General features: G+C 34.5%; 1 protein-coding gene across 1 annotated transcript in view; it reads left to right on the top strand.

Annotated features, from left to right (window-relative positions):
* Positions 1–16,309, top strand: part of LOC149786581 (myosin light chain kinase A-like) — a 105,648-nt gene extending 89,339 nt beyond the window's left edge. The window contains exons 10-12 of the mRNA XM_089977085.1: positions 172–381; positions 3,229–3,297; positions 10,993–16,309. Coding sequence (XP_089833211.1) covers positions 172–381; positions 3,229–3,297; positions 10,993–11,247 — 534 coding nt within the window. The 3' untranslated portion in view covers positions 11,248–16,309. The remainder of the gene's footprint in view (positions 1–171; positions 382–3,228; positions 3,298–10,992) is intronic.

Raw genomic sequence — 16,309 nt, 5'->3', positions numbered from 1 at the left:
AATGCTTCTTGTGTGGAAACAGATGGACATCATCCCCATTCCTTGTCCACAGATCTACAAAGCAACAAAAATACAATGAATTCACAATATGTGAAAGCATTTTATTTTATAATATATTTCTATTAAAGAAATATATTGCATTTCTACTCATATTTTGTCCTCTTTGTTTAGGGGGTGAGTAGAAATTCTACAAATGTGTTAGAGATGATGAAAGCTTGGACAGATCTGAAAATCAAGAAAGATGAAGGGGAAACTAGTTTAACAAATGGAGACATAGATGATACATTTCAAGAGGAGACAACAAATGATGTCAGATCTGAAAGGGAGAGCACACCCTCAGAACATCATACTAGTTCAAAACAAAATGGTCCAGAAGTCAAGGTAAAATAAAACAAAGTAGTAGAAACTCTATTTATAGGATGGAAAAGAAAGCAAATAATTTTTCAACCGGGAAAACTTATAACTTGCCACTGGGATGAGAATGGCCAGAATAGCAAAGCATTAGTACACATAGTGTGTAATTTTTGTTCATTTTTAACAAATTGTTATATACTATTGATTCTCCATATTATTAATCCCTAAGTTTCCATTCTAATTTTTACAAAATGCTTTTAAAATCTACAATATATTTGTAGGAGAAGCACATGATAATGTTGTAGAAAAGAAGTATTATGTAAAGAACAAAAGTTACTCTTGACACTCACATCTCACTAAACATCTCAAATATCTCTACCACTCCGGTGGTTTAGTGGTTAGAGTGTCCGCCTTGGAAGTGGGAGGTCATGAGATCGATCCCCAGCCGAGTCATATCAAAGACTTACAAAAATGGTACTAACAGCTGCGTCACTTGGCACTCAGCATTATGAGGTTAGTGTTATGACTGGTCAGTCTAGTGTCAGGATAATGTGACTGGGTGGGACATTATGCTACATGTATGCAGCATGATGCCCCAGTGCTAGAGATCACTATAAAATGCCGTACTGCAGACGTCATAGCGATATGACTGAAAAATTGTTAGAGCTAGGCTAAAAATCCAAGTCACACACACACAAAAATCTCTTCTTAAATTAACTTTTTAAAATATTGTATTTGTTGCTTGGTAACATTGATTTTTTCAAAGAACATTCAACAGGCATCACTGATTAAAATACAGTAATAATGTCGTAGATTCACTTGATGAAAGGAATTCCTCAACAAATTGTCAAGAATAAAAATGTTTCCACATATTCACTTTTAAAACTAAAACAGTAATTATGCATCCTTTCCACAATCTCTAACACCGACAGAAATATTCTTGTTCAAAGAATCATATGCATGATGATGTGTAAAATCTTAGTTGAAGAGAAAGTTTTGAGAAATTGTTTGAAACTGAGAACCAATTCCTAATGAACAGATCGGTTATGTGATATCATATACATTTGTCCCACGCTATACAGCACTTACTGATATAACACAGGTATAGTCATGAATTCCATTGTACTGGATAAATATAATATATCCTGTATAAGGTGACCTCGACTTAACAGTTTTGAGAGGTCACTTGTCTTGAAAGACCATGTTACAGTAATGCATATAGTTCAATCATTATAATTTAAGTGGTTTTCATCTGCCTATCTTTTGGTACAGTGTATAATGCAAAGAATGCTAAGACCATATCTGCTGTCCAGCTGTGCATTCACTTTTCCTTATCCACATAATTCCAGTTTTAGAATCACAAGTTGAAATCAGTGCAACTGAAAAATGGTTTCCTAATAAAAGTGTCAGCTCTAAAATGATGTATCATCACCAGAGTTTGTTTCTGATTTGTATGTTGGGTTAGGAAGAAGTTTGTACAATTTTTGAATCAAAGGGTCAAACATCAAGGTCACTCTGACTGAAAGAAGTTAAATGGTTTTGCATAGAAACTTTAGTTATAGACCATGACCAAAGTTTGTTGAGGGCTTTCGTTTAAAGTATGGAAATGGCCTATTGATTTTGGAATGCGAAAAAAGTCAGTGGTCATTGTAAGTTAATTAGTAAGTTTCTATCACCTAAAGTAGAACAAGCCTGTGGTTTTGCTATCAACCTTAAAATAAGTACTGTAGACGTAGGGTAGTTCTGATTAATCGAGTGAATAGAGTATAACTCATTCAACCAGTTTGATTGATCTTACAAATAAAGAGTGGTCTCATCTCAAACCAGAAAATGTGGCTATGATGGTGTATATGAAGTTACAGTCTTGCTCTGAGCATGTCAACTGAATGACTCATTTGTACCTACATCTACCTATTACCATAGTCAACATAGTGAAGACTCGTCAGTTCAGAGTTGAAAATTCTAGAATTTATAGTTATAAAATACAATTAAAAATAATCATGATTAAGTGGTTCTAGTCATGAATTTTCTATCTAGTCATTACATTATTTATAATACAAATGATTTTACCTGTTCACCTGTTCTTACATTCTTGTTATAAACAAATAAACACAATTTTGATAATGTGTTTTTTATTAACCTGTTTTGGTTATAAACAGATTAACAGTTTTGATAATTTATTTTTACTTAAAGAAATATAACAAACAACAATCCTAAATAATTAAATCCTATTACAAAAAATTGAATTATACCATTTAGACCCTAGCTGACACTGATGCACTACTTTGATCATTTCTGTCATGTGGCAGCCATATTTAATGATTAATAATTGATAAGTTGGTGTAACTGATGATTTGTGATGAAATTTCAACTGATTCCCAAAACTAGTAGATAGGTATTACTATGAACTGAGCAATATGGTATATATTTTCTTGCATTTAATGAATAAATTACCAAACAATACTGACTTTGACAGTTTTTTTTAAAACCAGGAGGTCAATCAAGTTTCTACAAATAGTGCTGTTAAACATAGGGCAGGTGTATATAAATGTGACATTCACGTTACTCTAGTTCTGTATGTTGTGCCCATTTTCACCATTGCCACAGTGGTTTTGGTAAGGATGTCTGCATTTTACAGACAGATTTCTGAATTTCTAAATTAAAAATTTTGACCAATTATTGCCAGGTATTCTCATTTTCATGAATTGTAATTTTGTCATAAAACAAAAGATTTTACTTAAAAACCAATATATCAGTAAGAAACTTTTGATTTCAGATTTTTTTATACCCTGGGTCTTTCAATAAATTATTCAAAGAAATACAATACATCATGATTAATTTGTACATTTTAGTAAAGTTATATATGTATTTCAGAATGATTCTTCTGGCAGAAGAGGGTCGGGTGGTGTGACTGGAAAACCTGGTTCAGGCAGAAGGTCACAGGTAGTTTTGTACAGCTGATTTTTAACACCTGTTTTTAAATAAATAATGAAAACAGATTCTCACATGAAATATTTTGAGGTCATTTTCTCTATAGGTATTGTAATATACAACTCTCTGTTGACCACAGCATATCGACTCGTGTTTGGATCAGTTTCCTAGCAAACAAATGTTGATTGATTAAGTTAGGAATTTTATCACCACAGCAGCATTTGTTATGCAAAGACTGGCATATATCTGATTTGCAAGCAAATTCATAACCACAACAATGACTGTGCATACTGGTCTTTGCAACGAAACAACAACCATCATATCCCGTGTTTTACTTGTTACATTGTTCATAGCATTAAAACAGACACCACAAATAAAATATTTAGAATTTTCAGCCCAACTGTTTGACTATAGACAATCATTCACATGATCTTTTCTTTATCTCTTAAGAAATCCAGACCATTTGAATTTAATAAATGGAGTTCATTTTTTCACTGTAAATTTGTTAATAAACTTTCCATGCAAATAGCCTGCTCCCCGACCCCAATTTTTATAACAGTCAAATGGAAACTACTGATTGCAGTATCCAAAATGATTTTGCAACATCCTTAGGTCTAATCTAAAAAATTTGCTGATATTGCAGAGAAGTTGATATTTATTGCTGTAGAGATCACTATTTGTATGTTTCAGGGTAGTATCAGAATATAGGGAATTTTACATTAGTCTTCATTATCAATCTAATTTATGACACTCACAGAATAATTTTGTCAAGGCTTCCCTTAACAGGTTTCATAATTTTCAGTTGAAACAGATATTATATTTGACAATATTTTTTAAATTCTGTAAATTCACATAGTAGTGACAAATAAATGACTTGTAAGTAGACTCTTTGAACCTCGGCCTAACTTTATATCATTTGTGACATAATGAGGTATTATTACACATGTATTATGCAAACTTAAATAAGACCTTTATAATCATGTGATATGAATTACTCTGGACAATTGAGAACTTGAAAACATATAAAGTTGGCTCTTGCACAGCCTATGTAAAATATACTATCATTGTTAAGTTCAGCATCACAAATCATATCTGCATTAGTAACTTAGAGAATTTTTATGCAAGCATCCCAGATTGTTGGCATGCTTGCCAAATTTCTGTCATGCATGAACGATTTCAACACCACTTATATCAACATACAGAGCAACACTACTCATTCAGCGCTTGCTGAAAAAAGCAGTCTTTGTACATGTAATTAATCTGCCTTTTTGCTCCTGGATTTATTAAAGAGTTCAATTTTGATATGTGACTGAGTGGTTATGGAACCACATGTAAACAAATATATTCTGTATCATCAAGTTTCTTGAAACTGTGATAAATTTCCAGGTTTTTTTTTTGTCTGTTAATGATGCGACTTTTATCTCATGAGTAGTTGATGTTTTTACCTGTGGCACATGACAGCATTGTAACTGCTCAGTTATGTATCCTATTATGTGCTCACTGATGTAATTCCATGACCAGCACTGCAGATTGCATGTACATAAGTATACTCAAGCTATTCATTCTTAGATAAATATATTGCACTTCACTTGCACGAGTTTATGATATGTATAGAATATCAGTACCATCCAGCTTGCCTACCTGGTGGTATATGGTATTTTCTGTTCCACTCAGTAATCAACCTCATTAATAAATTCTATCAGTTGATCTTGTATTATGTATTGCAGCATCATTACTGTCATTCATTTCCATTGCCATTTATTCACTGCATCCCTTCACAGCATATTCATTATGATTCTTATATACATTTGTTCTGCTCTTTTTACCGACAGGTGTCAACACAACAGCCAGATTAAATGTGTCATGCAAGCAGTTCAGGATGGCTGAAAACAGTCAATCCACCTGCATAAATTGAATGGGGTACAACTCAGGTCAAACATGTGTCATGTGTTCATATTGGTCTGAGGTTGCATGGGGTGACCATCATAGCTGAGCAAGTAACTAGGGTGAATGAGAGAACTGAGACAGACATGCACCATCAAGAGTGCTGATAGCATCAACATTACCATAATGTAACCTCTGTCTACAGTTTCCTTTTGAATGAGTCCTTGAAGATGGGAATCTCACCTTTTTAATCAAAACATCTCTTACAGCAGCAGTCCTGCCACCATTTCCACAAACAGAACCAATTTGTATGATACTGTCTATTGGGCCATTACCATCATCATGGTATGGTATCCCATCTGGACCAAAAGTGGATATACCAACAATTCAGGCACACCCTGATACTGTCTACTGTTAGGATAATCAGTACTGGAAGTTGAAACTAGACACCATCAGTTATGGATCACACCAGCTCCAACACAGCCTCAACCTGCACTTTTGATTTCTGGAACCAGGTTCAGTAATCTATCTTCCCAGTATACAGTCCTGGCTGCACAAAATAAAGAGCACTTAGCCATGGCTGTTCCACCCCAGGCTCTGACTCGGACACATAGAATTACCAGCACCAGAATAAGTGAACTGATGGAAGTATCATTGACCAGATGAGAGATCACCAGTCTCAGCTCCCTTGTGGCTCAGTACTGGCTATGTCATTGCCCCATTCCCAGTTCCAGTCCTACAGTGTCAATGATAAACACTGAATCCCTGTAAACATCATGTCCCAACACTCCCAGTCTTGTCCACACATCTAGTTTTGCCAGCTCAGGCATCACACACTTCAAGTAAGGTTTTTTATCAACCCACTCTCAACTCTTAAAAGATTCATGCTTGCAAACACCATCTTTACTTCTTGACCCAGCAATGCCTAGAAAAGACTTATCCTTCTGTACGTTGATTGAAGCAGTTTTCTGACTTCTCTTGCCAGAACTATGCATGTACCTTGGCAGCATCATGTAAGATGATGATTTGCATGGACATTAGTACAACAGACTAAGGTGTCCACATTGTATACTTCTTCAAAAAAGTGAGCAGCAAGCAGGCTTTGACCATAGCAGGACCATTCATTACATATAATTCTTCAGGAGACACTGTCTGGAAAGTGAGTTCTTAGCCATTCCAACTACTTGACTATCAATTACATCAGAATGCAAGGGGTAACATAATCATTGGATCACTGCTTAGTGGTTTTGGGATATTCACAGGTGGTGTCATCACAGACAAATCCATGTCAAGCTATGTCCCAGGAAGGCTTAATGACCACTGTACTCACTGTCCCGACATAATTAGCCGATCAAAACAAAATGGTTCATTTGCCATTTGGTCTTCTTTCAAACTTGTATCCATTGGAGAAGTCCTCATAATGACCTATTTATGACAAGGTGAAACACAAAGCTTCCAACCATAATATTTCCTGTCCTAGATCTGAAAGCCTGAGCAGCCTATCCCAGAATAGGAACAGTATTGATGCATATGCCTTTTCCCCAGAATCTCTGATTCAAAAAGCAAGAGAATCTGAGTGCTGATAAATTGCTGATTGATATCCATAATTGGCAGAAATCATGGCTCAGTGACCTGTTGAACTGAACAGCCAAGTTTCCCTGGAAGATTTTGCTTTTCAGAACTTCAAATTCATGTGTTCCATTCAAACTCAGGCATGTTGAACCCAGCATGCATGGATCATATCATGCAAGCCCTCATAAAAGAATAGTTATCAGACAAGTGCAGGGCTCGAATTTAACACAAATTTCTTTGTAGTCAGGACTAGTACACTGAGAAATTTACTAGTCCTGCCAAATCTTTACTAGTCCTGTCCACTAAACAATGTCACACACTTGTATTGAGATTAACAACAATTTTATTTCATAAATAGCATTATCATATGAAATGCAGAAGTACAGAAATGTAAATCCCGCCTCAGATCATCAATCAGTCAATTCACATTTCTTGTTTCTCAAGATAACTTGGATCCAATTCCAGAAAGGGATCCAGGTTCCTTTCTCGTCCCCAACCTGCACTCAGGGTCCATATGGGGTTTGTTCTGGTCTCCTTACCCGTCTCCGTAAAACATTGCAGTGCAGTGGTGATCACCTTCAGGATCCCTTCTGCCTTCTCTACAATATCAAATGCCAGGAATGATTATTTAATCTCTCCTCCTTTGCAAATTCTAATATATACAATTTCCTCCTCCTGAATTCGAGTTTCATTACAACTGTTGCACACTACACACCTTTGAAAAATTTCTACATTTTACTTTCAACCATGTAGTGAGTAAATGTAACAACCTGTTTATCATTCCTGTAAGTCTCTCAAACATCAACTCCTTTCATCTCATCTAGCTGACACATTCATACAAAATCAGTGATGGGTCTTTTGTACTTTATGATAGCATGTGCATATTAACGTGCTGGTCAAACACATTCCGATTTAAACTTTCCAAGATTTACCAGCGGTCAATTCTTCTGGTGGTATCTGCATTGCTGCTTTTCTCTCGGAACTCTCATTGTGTTGCGCACAGCTTTCATGTACGTTTACTGATTCAGTTTTAAAGTTCGAACAACCGGCTACAAAACTGGATGTTTTCTCCGTGTTTGTTTTTGCAAATTCCAAGGACCATTTAGAGTGCATAACATTCTTTTCCTCATCATAATTCATCTATTCCCTCTCTTTTGTCCATGTCTTCTGAAACGTTTGATTATGCTTTTCCCTATCATAAGAATTATTCCTATCTTTCATGTCATTTTCATTCAACTTTTGCTTTTTTTCTGGTGGCTAAACACTTTCTATAAAATGCCACATTTTACCCGTTTTATAAAGAGGGAATTGTGCCTCATGTTGAAATACAAGATGTTGCAGCATAGCTGATGCGAATTAGTTAAAGTGAGAAAAGGTATGGCAGTGTCCTTTATATCATAAAGTCAGAGCAAGAAACATGTTTCAAAACACGTGCTTTTGCCCTAACTTCCCCTAAAATTAAATGGCCTTTCCTTAATAAAGACTCGACTTCAGCGGATGTTCTGCAGGATCAAAGCAGTGGCTATTGTAAACAGTTATAAAATATTAGCATCAGAAGATAATGTTAGTTTCAGCTTGGAAAAGGTGTGTTCCCATTAAACAAATCCATCTGACTCGTCGTGTTGTATTTAACAGCTCCATTTACGGTCTCATCTTTAATAGCATAAGTTTGGTAATTTTTCCTAATTAATCGGACCTCAGTATAGCTGAAATTAATAATAAGGCGAAAAATTTCCAAATCTTAGATGCCCATGATCAGAAATTTTAATTCCCAACAAATATATGGCATTCTGCTTGGATATCTTCACGTGTGTCCAATTATTTGTTCATTCTTGTAAGGGAAAAAAATATAAAAACTATTCTTATCATCAGAAAAAGTAGTTGTATGAAAAGGATGTGTCAATAAAGTAATCATAATAAATCGATCTAATTCTTATAATTATTTTGATGCAGATGTAAAATATGCAGTTTTCCGATTGTGAGTGTTTGGCAAGCGAGCCCCCCCCACCTAATTTCTTTGAATAGTTTTTGCCGTGTTCGTTTGTGTGGTTTACCCATTTGTAGTTTGTCACTGTGGTTGATTGAATAAAGTGTGATACCACGTCATATTTCATTTAATTTGTTATCAGACTAATTAGGATCAATTACCCAAGTCCTGTTGTTAATGATGGGACCATAATTGGCTCTGTTTAGCGAAATACACAAAATAGGATGGCTTCTAATGCACATTTTCGAGGCAGAAATTGACTTCATCTTTTCATGCTAATATTTTATGACTCTGTTTACAATGGTCAATGCTTTGATTCTAAAGAACATCTGCTGAAGTCAAATGTTTATTAGGGAATGGCAAAAACCAAGCGCTAGCTGTTGATAACCGAAACTTACTAGCCCATCGGGCTATTGACATTATGAAAGTTACTAGTCCAACTGGAAATCTACTAGCCTCGGGCTAGCGGACTGCCGCTAATTTTGAGCCCTGAAGTGTTAGACAGAATTGTGTGGACAGGGAAGGAAGTAATACCACTCTGAAAGCCTAGGTAGGAAAGTGGGAGTTTTATCCCAATGATGTAAGAAGAATCACAGCTCCCTTTTAAAACTTCGGTACCCAAGATAGCTAACCTCATCTAATGGATTTTCTAGGAGAAGATAGGTCCCATCACAATTTTTCAAACAGAGATTCACCATGGATTTGGACATGGTTGAATAAAACACCCTTCAAACCACTATTTGTATTCTCCATGGCATACCTCTCACAGAACAACTGCTTCCTAGTCACGCTAGCCCTATTAGGCAGAATCAGTGAGATGCATTATTTGACACTCAAGCCAGACTATTGGAAGTTTTGTCATGATGATTCAATTTCTTGCACGACGCTTCCTGCTTTTCCAAGAACAAGCTCCCACTCATGAGTAATAAGTCCTTTGCCTTGAAACCACTGTGTGCATGGGACCCTTTATCACAGGGGCATTAGCAGGACTCTTCAAGCAAGCCCTCATAAAAGAATAGTTATCAGACAAGTGTTAGAGTTGTGTGGACAAGGAAGGAAGGTCCACCACTTTGAAAGCCTAGGTTGGAAAGTGGGAGTTTTCACTGTGTGCATGGGACCCTTTCATCACAGGGGCATCAGCAGGACTTTTCAGGGCCCTGAAGGTATACCTCAGAGAGAGGAATATCATTTGTTCCTTTCTACTACTCAGAGTAGGAAGGGACAATATTTCGGCTCAGAAAACTCTTATCCTGGATATTATCAGTCATGCACTTACAGGAACTAACCAAAAATTAGATTAATTTCTTACTTGTGTCCTCTCATGCAGTTATGGCAGTTACACTAGCAATGCTTTCAAGCTGAACTGCTCCCTAACCAACATCATTCGAGCCATAAAATGGCTGTTAGAGACGACATTCTAACTATACCCTTGATAGCTTTCATTACGAGGGTATAGTTTGACCTGTATCAACAGTGCAACAGGCTTCCTATGGATTGTTCAGCAGCTTTATTATGATGCAAATGAATTTACCAGTGCTGGAATTGGAGGACTGGAACAATTTTTTCTGAACAAAAACATTTGATAACCTTAGCTCACATCTCACACACCTTAAAGCTGCTTCACTTATGTTTGAACACCAGAAACAGGGCAAACTCATTTGTCTTATCTATTCTTCTGACATATTCTGATTGAGTAATGTATTTGAAGAAGAAACCAACTTATACTAGAGTAAATAATATTTTCTGGATAATATTTACCTAATCAAAATACATATACACCCTCATAAGCCCCTCCCCATTACATCTAATGCAGTAGTAACTCATGATTGATGGAATTTGGTGTCAGTTCCACTATCCTACGAGATACCAATCTAGTTTGATTTCTATCTTTGAAAGCAGATATTACAAGCCTGAGAGAGGGGCTGGATTTGAAGAGGATTTGCTGCTAAAGTAATTTGATTACATAAGTATTACGGAAGAAACAAAATTTACTCAAAAATTGGTTTCTGTGTATGTATCTTATTTTGAGTCTGTTTAGTCTTATTATTAATATACATGTATGTATACAGGTATTTGTTTCTGCAAGACTATTTTACTTTGCTCATGAACTTGTGTACATGTTGGCTAAGTGAGGACTTCCATACCTTTATTAACAGTGGTGACAGGGAAGGGAGTGTATGAATGCTAGAGACAGATAAACTGGACTTAGTAACCCACTAAACCATAATGTAATTTAAAAAGAAATGTTTTTAATTTACTTACAGGCTTCTGGGACAGGGAGTATCCCCTCCAAGAGTGCTCCCAATCAAAAGACTACAGGAATCAGCCCTAAAGCAACAAGTACATACAATTCAGCCTATTCCTCTGTGCCATCATCTGCACGTCCAAGTCCAGCAAGCTCCAGTAACCCTCGTTCAGGTCTTGTAGGGAAAACAACACCAACTCAAGTACCAAATAGACAAACATCTACATCATCATCAAAAGCATCAGTGAAAGGAAAAACACAGGGCAAGAAATGACAAAACTTTTATCGAGTGAAGTTAGCTAGGATATTTGCAGCATGGGCTTGAAGCCATCAAGTGCTACAAGAGTCATCTTGATCAATGGATGTCAGATGATCTTGTGTTCAAGAATCTTGTGACTGTACATCATGACAACTTTATTGTTAGAATAAGTATTTCATCACATACAAAAATTTGGGCTTTATGGGTTAAACATTTTCAACATATCCAGACTGTGGATGTATAAAAAATAGCACCTGTAAAAGAATTTTTCTCAGCATCCGTTAACCAGCACAAATTAGTTTACCTGGGCTTCCAGATAGGGGAATATTTTCTACCTAGAAAATCTCTCGCCATTTTGCCCTGTCAGATTCTAAATTGTAAAAGCTTTTGTTATAAATTTTGAATTCTTTAATACTCTTAAATAAAGGTACAAAAACATTTACCCGGTAGGACTTTGGATTTCAACCTTTTTTATATTATACATTATTTTGAAATATGACATTAGAAATGTTCAGATATATTTGCAATGCAATCCACATCTTGATGGTAATCTATATAAGAAAATTTTATAATGGGTTTGAATCGTACTATCACAAGCCAGAGCTAGCTATCATCGTGTGGCCTCGGACAGGTACTTTACTCCATTTGCTTCAATACCAAATAATTAATATACATTGCTTTCTAAAACAAACATCTATTTATTTACACCTTGATTTCAAGCCCATTTTGAAATACATGTAGTTGTGATTTCAGCCACTTAATGAATCAGTCATTATTGTTTTAAGATCAAAGATACTGAAAGAAATTTTAAGGAATTTCTAAGTTGCTTACAGGGTAAACATTTTTTAGGAGTCCATGTTAGTAGAAAAGAGATGTTTTAATAAGTTTTCCACAGTTGGAAGTGCTGTCATTAACACTTTTTGTTTTTAGTTGAAGCTTTTCATACAAGAGTAGGTGTCAAAAAAAGACAGAGACTTCTTAAAATTTATTCAGTGCAGCTTTAGAAATAAACAATGATAATCACATGGTTTGTCCTATGAAGTTCATTATGTTTTGTTTGAATATCATTAATTTGACATGCAAAATTAGTAAAAGTGATATAAAATCTTGTCACCTCTTCTTCCTCCAGAGTCATATTCATAAAAAGTCATTTTAGACACAGTTCATGTGTTGCCTGTTAAAATGTTTGACTTTCACATCCATCTATACCTTTAAAGGACTACCTTGAACTATCTGACCTATAGTCTGAATGATGGATCTTCATGGTATGTTTTCAGCAGATTATGGCAATATGGAATCTTACCAAAGTTTCACATGCAGCTTATTTGCCTTGGCAGCTGTATCTTTTAAATTGTGTACAGATTTGATTGTCGAACACAAATGCCTCAACACACTTGGGGAAGATTAGTGTTCTCCACACACAGGTATGTCAAAATTAAAAACCGCCTGGCCATTCAACCAATAATTTATCAGAAGCTGTCAAAAACAACAATATATGACAGATGGATGAAGACGAATGATATTAAATGCCACATTGCATATTCACATTGAGGGATACAATTATACAAAATAAGCATATAAGTATTCCTTTAATCAGTCTTACTGGACCTGAGGTGTGAGTTCTTAAATGCTCTAAATTCATTTATTTACTCATTTTCGTAAGATTTAAGAAATAACTGAAAGGGAAATAATCCTTCTAAATCGTAATGTTGTTGAAATAAGCACAAGATCATTTCAATGTGCACTTGTAAATATATTTGAAAAAGAATAAAGTCACGGTAAATGAAGGGCAGTCGGTATGTCAAAACTTATCAAAGGCACTTTGCAGTGCTTGTTGTGCAACAGTTTCCTTTTTTAGTGAGTAAGTCATATTCTCTACAACTGTCACCCCACTTTTTCATTATCTATCATAAAGATTTATTTTCTCATAAAAATATGCATTTAGAGAAAAGATGTAATTAAGGAATGATGTAAATTATTCATGTATATATGTATATATAAATATTTCCATCAATGTTTGGTTTCTTGAACTTTATGTGATAAAAACAATTGTATTTTTTTTTGCTGTAAATCTCTAGTTCTGGTGAATTTATTCTTTTTATTGTATGTTATAGTGTGACTCTCAGCATGGTTAGATAACACCCAGAGTTGTTTATCAAAATGGTCAACTACTGATCCTGAGTTAAGATGCATGGAACAATTACTAGAGCAGAGATTTCTGTTCTACACATTAATTTAGCATTTTCTTTGCTATTGGAATGTTGTTGTTTTTTATTGTTAACACAAGTTTACCCAAGAGAAGCAGAACCACAACCATAGCACTATGATCATTAATGCATGGGGAATATGTTGGTCATTTACCATGCTCTTATTTGTCCTGTCTAGCTGTTTTCTATTTTTAACATCGATAATGTGTATTATTATCCATCATAATAACCTTGAATGTCCTTGCTTACTATTCTGCTGTTATTGATCTCAGACTCTAACTGCTGCAAAAGCATCCAAGTATTTTTGCTTGTTAAATGTCAATGTCATTTCATTCTAGTAAAATTTTTAAAAAGAATATCCATCATGCATTGTACATTGGAGCCTGTAAACTCAGACCAATTATTATGGTAGAACTGTACTGTAAACTGTAGTATACAGAGCAGACTTCGATCACTGTAGGTTGAAATGATGAACTAAATTTTGCAGCTACAGTAGACAGAGATCAAAAATACTGAGTCTATGTGTGTGGTAGGACAAGTTAAACAGGTTCCTTTGTTTATGGAGAAAAATAACTGCTGAATATCTTCTTGCCTGTTTAAACTGTAAATTAGATATATTTTAACTTAAATATTTTCATACATAAACCGGCACATGCAATTTTTATACTACTTGTGAACAGCTATTGTGGGTGTCATGCATTATCTTGATTTCTCATGTACAAAGGAATTTCATCTCAGCTGTTTGATGTAAAATCACATTGGTTTTCCATATGAAACAACATGTGCTGCTAATTTACAACAGGTCTTAAATCGCTAACATTTTCCAAGGTATAGTATACCTTACATAGATTCTGTTTATGTTTCAGAGGATTGTTACTGCAATTATTAAAACTGTATAGGATATGTTTTTCATTATTTAATATGATTGAAACATTGCAACTACATCATTTTACATCTAATCTCCCTGGGTTCATGTTCCTATGATACCCTAGTCCAAACATGATTTCATCGTAGTTATATCATTATGGAATGATGACATCATTTCGAGCTGCAAAGTACACATTAATGTTACAAAAGAGGACATCTATATACCTTTTATCTTTAAAAGTTAAATCAGGTCTTCCATACTCTACTTTTAACAACTTGTACAGATTAGAATTTTTAGGTCCTTCATTCTTATTGGATGTAACAGAAACTTAATCTAGACCAGTGGTTAACTACTAGTATACATTCTGATTTTTAACACTTCAACTCTTACAAAATGGCACAGAAATGTTCACCTGTCACAAATCAAAGTGTATCACCTTTATTTTCACATTGTTTGGTTCATAGATAAAATTGGTTAAATAATTCTTTTTCAAATTATTTGTTACATAAACCATGATGAGCCTAATAATGAGTGACACATTTATGGTAAACTTTAAACTCTGAATTAAAATGTGCATATAACTTTATAAAGCTCAAAGCATTGTTCCATTTGTTATTAGAAACCAAATTAGAACTACAGCTTGTCAATCTACGAAAGTCACACTGACCATTTCAGAGGTGTAAATTCTGCAACAGTTTCACTAACCTGGATAATGTGTTTATCAGAAAAAATGCATGAGTATATGGCAACTTAGATATTGAAAATTACGCAAGATTAGTTTCTAAAGCATACCATATGTAGAACAGAGCATGTTATACGAAATATTTAGAGAAATTATCATTTACTAACTTATTATTTATTATTAAAATGCATATTAAGAAAGGCTCTTCCCATTTTGACCAGTTACTTTCATGCTGTGCATAGCTGATTTACCTTTTCACTTTTAACATTGTCTCAAACAATCTGCATTGTTTTGTGGAGCATATAAAATATTTTGACATTAATTAGGGCATTAAACACTAGAATGAAGTTTGTGTGAATCTGCTGCATTAGAAACTCTATTGAAATAGCCTTGATATAGTTACGGATACTCTCCAGAGGCAGATATTATATATAACCTAATTATTTGCACCTTACTTTCACGCTTTTAAGTTTAAAATGGCTGGGTGAGGATCTACCTCAGAAATACTTTTCTGTTTGTATAAGAGGATCAAGGATATCCACTTGTATAAGAGGATCAAGGATATATGTGAAAAACTTCCCTTCAAAGTAGATGAATTACATCCATGTATAATTGTGGATTTAAATAGTTTCAGAATATTTCAGTTTGCCACTAAGCATTTTGATTACATTTTGTACTGTTCTTTTTGTTTTTGGTTTTATTTGCAAGAAGAATGATTATGTTTGAAATATATTTCATTGTTAATTTAGTGATCATTTTAAAATCTGGTTTTTAGAGTGTTATTGAGGGTGAAAATTAGTCCATGCTCTGGTTATCTCCCCTTAATTTGCTCTATAACAAAAGGAAATTTAGTTATCTCCATTTTGAACCTATTCTCTACACCTTATACAAATTCATATTTAATGCATTTTAATGGGAACAAAACCTAGTGCACTGAAACATGTTTCCCACTTGTAATGTGTAAATTACAACAACAAATTTTCACAGGAGTATAATCCTTGTTTATGTCAACCATTGTCACCTTTACTACTTGCTGCTCAAGCTTTCATAACATAAATGGATTGAACAATTTGACATACTTCATCACTATTATCTTTGTAAATATCCATGCTACATACTGTGTACATTACTGATTCCCACAGAGATATAAATATGTATTTTTCTTAAAGTAATTTATTTTTGTTGACGTTGATGTGTTGCTTTGTTTGCAGTTTTTAAACTTACTAATGATATGTATTTAAATTAAAAAAACAAGTGCCATTTGTTTGTTAGTACTATCCAGATGAATCAAATTTACAAATAAAAAAAAGATTTCTTTCA

Source organism: Sinohyriopsis cumingii, chromosome 12, assembly GCF_028554795.1.
Source record: "Sinohyriopsis cumingii isolate HCF-2022 chromosome 12, ASM2855479v2, whole genome shotgun sequence".
In the NCBI taxonomy this organism is placed as follows: Eukaryota; Metazoa; Mollusca; class Bivalvia; order Unionida; family Unionidae; genus Sinohyriopsis; species Sinohyriopsis cumingii.
Note: the sequence above shows the minus strand (reverse complement) of the source record. Positions and strands in the feature narration are given on the sequence as shown.